Consider the following 7,066-nt stretch of genomic DNA (forward strand, 5'->3'; position numbering starts at 1 on the left):
ACACACACACACACACACACACACACACACACACACACACACACACACACGCACACACACACACACACACACATATAAAACCTCTGCTCTGTAGTATCAATCACACAGCACATAGTATGTCCTCACCTGAACTATCTCCAGCATCTCTGCCCGGCTGATATAGCCATTCCCATCCAGGTCATACATGCTAAAGGCCCAGCGTAGCTTCTGCTCCAGCCCGCCACGAGACGTCACACTCAGTGCTATGATGAACTCCCTGAAGTCGATTGTGGCATCGCCGTTGGTGTCAAAAGTGCGGAAGACGTGCTCGGCAAACTTTGAGGCGTCTCCGTAGGGAAAGAAGTTGGCGTAGATCTTCTTGAACTCGTCCACAGTCAGGTGGCCGGTGGGACAGTCCTTCAGGAAGCCGCGATACCACTCCTGCAGCTCATGGTCGGTGAATTCTGTGTTTTCTCTCAGGTCGTTCAGGACCTCAGGCCGCAGCTTGCTGTTCTGTTTCCCCATGACAAAGCACCTTTGCAGGCAGGGCGATAGCAGGGCTGGTGTTTCCTATCCTCCACTCCCTGTGCTTTTACTTTCCAGCTTCCTCTGCTCCTACAGGGGACCAATAACCCTCATTAATATCCCTGTGTGAATATCATAAATGATTCATGGGGTCAATAATTCCACTCAGTTTGCAGCAGCGTTTCATCAGAAAACATGTTCTGAGGATGTTTTTCAGGCAAACAAGCTGAGGGGGAAAAAGTCTGGATAATTCAAACAGGGTCCATACACAAGAAAAAAAAGAGATAAGATTACAACGCAGATGTTAACAAAACACTATGTGTGTGCACACATGTGTATGGAGCAAGGGGGTGGTCTGGTCTCCGTGGATACAGTATTAATTGTCAGGCATGGTGATAATTTATCGACCTTTCACTGCATGGTAGAGGGACAAGTGTCCTGGGGCATTGTAATTCTCAATAAAGCCACTTTCTAAAAGGTCAGGCTGATACTGACTGTTGTCACTGAGAAGGCCAAACATTCATTTTGACAATAATCCTCACCTTCATGGGAAAATTAATCTCCTAACTGATTTTAAGAAGGTGGAATTGACACAATGATTAAAGAGCAAATTCAGAGAGCAAGTAAATTAGCATCCAAGTCAGTCCATAGACAAGTCCACTGGTTTTAAACTACAACAGCAAAGATGCCACTGCAGAACGAGCGATCATTGAAACCACATTAAGACACACCCTGTTTCAAGACATTAATCATCCAGTGTTAAGGTAAAAAAAAAACTTTAAAGTTAAACTTTTCTCTTTGTCTTTTCTTGACTTTGCTGTTCTTAACAGTTGTCTATGTTCTTGCAGGGATTTTATTTTAATGTCCTGTATTTACTGCTTTCATTTTCTTTAAATCTGTCAGTGTTTAAATGCAGCGTACCTGTTAACCTAACACATAAACACGAGCGCTTGCTATAAATACGTACAGAAAAGACAAAGCCAGCGAAGCATTTGACCACCTGGTTCTATTCACGTTTGCTTTCTGTGGTTTGCTTCTGTTTCCATGGTTCTACTCTGCAAAATCTGTTTATTCATGTATACAGGGATATTCATGATTGGTGATATGAGGATGCATAAACACATCACATCCAAAATAAAACCTCCTGCATAAAACTCATTATGAAGCAGACGCTGACACGTGTTTGCCGGTGAGCAAAAAGGTTTTGACATTTTCAGAGAAAATGTGTGATGTAGGTGTCATCATGTATATGTCTGCATCTTTATTTTAGGTGAGGAAGGTGTTAAGAATGTGCCACACTTTTCCCCCCAAAAATAACAAGAGGAAACAGCTGTTTTGTTTTGGGGGGTTTTTTTGTAGAAGGAAAATGTTCTTACTTACAAATTGTCTGTTTGATTCTATGAAATTACCTCAAGTTTTCTTTTAGCATGGTTGGTTTGTGGCTCCGTGGGATAGAACGAGAAAGCAACTTTCACATTTGTTATAACGTTTTCTGGAAAACTGAGGAAAAACTGGCCAAAACCTGAGCTAATCTTTCACATGCATCTGGTAAAGTGTGAGTGGGAGGGACAGAAAGAGAGATGTGCGGGGGTAGGGAGGAAGAAAGAATGGAAAAAGTATGACACATAGAAGAGAAACTATTTCCAGCTATACTATATGAGTTGCTTTGCTAATACCCACAGTGCAATTATATAATAATCTTTCTGAATAACACCTCCACTCCTCTGTGCTGATATAATGAATTTATGGGAGAGAAGCTTTGTACCCATGTTCTCTCTCTTTCAATTACTGGGACCCCAGCGCTCCTGTCTTTCTGGCAACAGAACGATCCATCTGGCGAAGAACAAATGAGAGCGGCTTGAATTTGGATGAGATCCTTTTGAAATAGACGCCATATTTGTTATAATTGCCAGACAGGTGTAATTTCCTGTAGGTTTATGAATCAAAGTCACAGAATCACACAGAGGTCTGTAAGTCAAACAAGGAACTATGTCACTCAGGTTTCTGGACAGATAAAAATAAATCAAAGTACAACACAATAATACATTTAATTTCTCAATCCAGCTTTCTTTTCTCATGCAAACTGCATTCCAAAATTAGGAATTTGGAAAACTTTGAATTGTCTAAGGGTGAGTTCACGAGTGCATATCTGTTGACTGAAGGATACTACTGCTACTGCTACAGTTAATTTAGAACTGCAAACTTGTCTTTGGCAAAAGCCAGAGTATCTGGTGAGAACCCACTCAGCCACAGGTAGAAAGTGCAAATCCCACACAGAAAGTCCCCGGCTGGCTGGTGGACCTTCTCTCTGTGAGGCAACGGTGCTAACCACTCTGCCGCAGTGTCGGCCTGAATCAGGCAATCGTTAAAGTCACAAAGATTCATCCTTTGGGAAGGATGTCGATAAAAAATTGAATGGAAACACATCCATCCATCAGTGACCAGGCTGATCGACTAACTGTCCTGAAAGCCAAGGTGTTATTATTGCTTATACGGATTAAAGAGAGTGAAAGGCTTCTACGTCCTGTTGCAAAGAAAAATACTAACACATGACCACAAAGTAGCATTTTGTGGTGTCTCAGACACTTCAACATTTCACAGCAGCACTGAGCAACTAGAGAAAAGGTGATTATTATTTTGAGAATATATTATCATGTCTGCTGCCTCTGTTTTAACTGGACCACAGCATGAATCACACACTGCCCTACAGGCCTGACTATAGTCCTTCCGTTTTAACATACAACAGGATGCACCTCCTCAGATCTGTGTCACATGGACTTTTCCAGGACAGTTCAGTGCGCAGGCTGAGCCCGAGTAGACATAAATATGGGCGTTGCTATTTATTCCCTCAAACAAACACAAAGCCACATGAAACACAACAGCTTGTCAGATGGAAAAAGTGCTACCCTCATGCTTCAAGATCCTCTGAGGCTAAGAGAAAATACTCATAATATGCAACAGCATGTGCTCTAGCCTAGTTATTTTAGTAAGTAATAGCAACATACTTACATAAGGCTGTGGGTTGCAAAACAGTCTTACAGAGTGCAGTGACCTCTGAAATGTGTTCATTAAAAACCTAAACAAACCCTTTCCACTGTAATTAGGCATTTTTAAAACATTCTTTATCAAATAACATATTTTTCTTTTCATTAAAACTGTTAACTGCATTAAAAGTATTCCTGCCAAAAGCATTTTTTTTTACCTGCTGCAAGTTCTGGTAATTTCCTTTAATAAAGTGATTAAATAGATTTGCAGTACTGCTTATAACATTTAAAACATTCCTACTTATGCATGCAAGCTTTGGTCTGGGATTTCAAAGGCTGTTTTAATAAAGTTTTTTTCTTTGTTGTGACATAGAATTACTCAGGAAATGATGTGGTTCAGGGAAAATAAAGTCCTCTCTGCCTTGACTGGTGGGGTTGCAGAGCTGGTGAGCTGAACACAGTCTTGTGACCGTTGCTTGATACACTACAGCCCCTCGAGATTGCCAGTTCACATTCAGTGTTTGCGGTTCCCTTAGATTACACAGCAACAGATCCTGTCCCTGTCCCCAACCCCCATAGCCTTCCTTGTTCCGTATGGTCCACTTTTTTCCAGTGGGTTCTCCGCCTAATGAGACTGTTTCACACAAGCTCCGGTGCAGCATGCATCCCCCCTCCCCAAGGCTACAGCGGGGGTTCCTGTAAACCCGTTTCACTGCTGTTTGCCATTCTTAGACCCACTTTATTTCCTGAGTAGGGCTATGTCACAACAAAGAAAAAAAAACATTCTTTCCAACATGCTCATTATTTCACGAAGAACAGGAAGGAAACTACAATGACAGTCAGATACAGAGATGCAGCATGCATATGTTTAAATATATCTGTCCTTAGGTGTTTACAGAGAAAATAGTTCATGCTTATGTTTCCACCAGTTGTTAGTGAGCGTGGGAATCAAAAGACAACTTCTGCTTAAAGTCATATCTAAATGTACATAAGTAATTACTTTTTCTTAAAAAGGATACAATCGAGTATTTGTTTTAATTTATTTTCAGACAAAGCCTCTAAACTGTGAACATCCACTAGTATTCTTAGTGGATATTGTTAGGTTTTCCATTTGTCAATTAGTACAAATACAACAGACATCCCCACTCCTCCTGTTTTTATATTGCAAGCGGGCTCACACTGAACGTTTTCCCTTCATTAACTCTTGATAAACACGACTGACAGAATGTTTTTAATGCTCTCTGCATCGTGCCTCTTTTAAAGGGAATGTAATCCAAACAACCTGATATGGCTCAGTGCACAGAGAGAAAGCGTGCCCGTTTTAGCCTGCTCTGCAGTGGATGAGCAGAGCAGCGCTGTAGCCTCGAGTACGCGAACCACTGGTAACTGGGACTCCATCAGGTGGTTGAGGAGTTGGTGTGAGGTATTTATAAGCTAAGGAGAAAATGAGCTCTCCCATTATTCTCGCATTCAGCGGTGCTTCGTGGCAGTCTCTCTGAACTCATGTCAGAGAAAATCATTGCAGTGGATCAGGATGAGGTCCCCTGACACACCAGTAGTCAAGGCAACAGTATAGTAGTGCTACAGCTTATGAGGGAAAGGCAGTGTAACTGTCAATCTGGGGCACACGCAGGGCAGAAGATATATTGAGACTCGAGTGTGTGTGTGTGTGTGTGTGTGTGTGTGTGTGTGTGTGTGCATTTAATATTTCCTTACTTTTATATTCATCACTTGATATTACCAAGCATAATACTGCACTGGACCTAATCTAGATATTCTGCACGCTCAAGCTTACAACAGCCAAATTACTATGTGTATTTTTATTACTTTAACACTTGGTGAGTGGGTGTATTTAATTTTGGATGCGTACTCTTCACGTGATAGCTATGGTCTTTTTATCTGAAAAAAAAAGTGTGAAATTAACTAGAAAAACAGCAACAATAGTGTGAAATAGTAGATGAAAGGAGTAGGCTTTTAATATTTAGCAAGACAGTGTTTTAGATGGCAATCCCATAGCAAGAAAAGGAGCTGGCAGATCTTTATTTTTTTCTAAGATGTCACACAGTGAGTATTTGAACTTATAATATTAACATTTTACCAGTTTCTGTAGCATTTTTAGGCAAGCTGTGATTTAAAAACTTGATTTGATACTTAGTTCATGTCACTTATACATGAAACCTTAAAAAAAAAAAGATCAAACCAAGATGAATTAAATCCCCTCCCACACATTCAGCCACACTCTTAGTTATAATATCTGCTGATCCTAATCACAAATATTTTTTGGACAAGCACATCTTTTTATGAAGCACAAAACATTGTCTGTTAGGTTTGATTTAGTTTATGTGCTTTCGCATACATTTAATACATGTGCTTCAATATTACTCAATGTGCCTTGTCTAAGGCTATTTTTCTTTAGCTAGATGCATATAGTCGATCACTTTAATGATCTGTTACTGTATATTTTTTACATGTTTGTATTGTATATGTTTTTGCAATGTAGTTATGTGGTGCATGTGTTTTTGACTTTTGCTGCCATGATTCCAGGTCTCTCTTGGAAATTAGATTTTTAATCTCAATGATATTTTTCACCTGGATAAATAAAGGACTAATAAATTAAATAAAACAGTGCATTACATTTGATCAGGTTTTGTTTTGCAGCATGTAGTCTGCATTAAGACTTGTGAGCCACTAAGCTGCATTTTTGATAATATTTTTACTACTGGAATACTTTCCAGGGCAGATGAGATGTGTTTTAACTGGGTGTAGTCCTGTCTTGGGGAAATTGCCACAGCAGTCCAGGGTAGAGTAGCCACTGAAGCACAGTGGACTTCACAGTAACGAGAAATGTTTCTAAAAAATTAATATAAACTTACCTTTTTCCTGAAGGTATCTATGGGTCCTCCGGCTGAAAGAGTAAATGTTTGAAGCCCACGTTTCCCACTGTAAGGCGTCACCAGCAGCCGAACTTAACCGTTAACTTGCAGTAGTTTAACTTCACACCTCCTCCCACCGACTCCAACGCGAGAGAAAATATTCGAGTCACCCAAACACTTTTCAGACAAAAGAAAACATATGAAAAAGCGTGTAAGTATTCTTCCAAGATAGTTTTATCATTATTATTATTTCTATTCAGTATGTCCTGCTTCCAGCTCCCGGTGTAGCGGCTTTATCATTTAGTGGAAGATGTGGCACCCAGCTTGGTTTTTATCCGAATGTGCCATATTGCTCCTTGGGGGGGTTCCTTCGTCCGGGAGAGGGATTGAACCTTCTCCATCAATTGAAGAATTACTAACAATAGCAGTTTAATCGAGGGGACACTGAGTAAAAGCCAGAATGACCGTGACATGTATTTTAAAAAACATTTTAATGGCATTTCCTGTTTTGTAGTGTTTAAGTAATACTTTAAATCCCTCCCCCCGATACACTGAATGGATCCCTCCACACTCGCGGCTTCACTGTAAGGAACTGTCGCAGCAGAGTTCAGTGGAAAATTATCAACGGAGACTATTATTAGCTCAATATCTAAAATAAACGCTTCACATCTGGGGGAAAATGTGGGGACTTGGACAGAAATAGAC

The 7,066-nt window shown here is 40.4% G+C and overlaps 1 protein-coding gene across 1 annotated transcript in view; it reads right to left on the reverse strand.

Annotated features, from left to right (window-relative positions):
- hpcal1 (hippocalcin-like 1) overlaps nt 1-6,682 on the reverse strand; it is a 12,713-nt gene extending 6,031 nt beyond the window's left edge. Inside the window, exons 1-2 of the mRNA XM_005731047.2 lie at nt 6,362-6,682; nt 127-594 (exon numbers count right to left, since the gene is read on the reverse strand). Of these exons, the coding sequence (XP_005731104.1) occupies nt 127-504 (378 nt within the window). The 5' untranslated portion in view covers nt 505-594; nt 6,362-6,682. The remainder of the gene's footprint in view (nt 1-126; nt 595-6,361) is intronic.
- Between the last annotated feature and the right edge of the window lie 384 nt (nt 6,683-7,066).

This window comes from Pundamilia nyererei, unplaced genomic scaffold, assembly GCF_000239375.1.
Source record: "Pundamilia nyererei isolate P.nyererei 1_Seehausen unplaced genomic scaffold, PunNye1.0 scaffold00041, whole genome shotgun sequence".
Lineage (NCBI taxonomy): Eukaryota > Metazoa > Chordata > Actinopteri > Cichliformes > Cichlidae > Pundamilia > Pundamilia nyererei.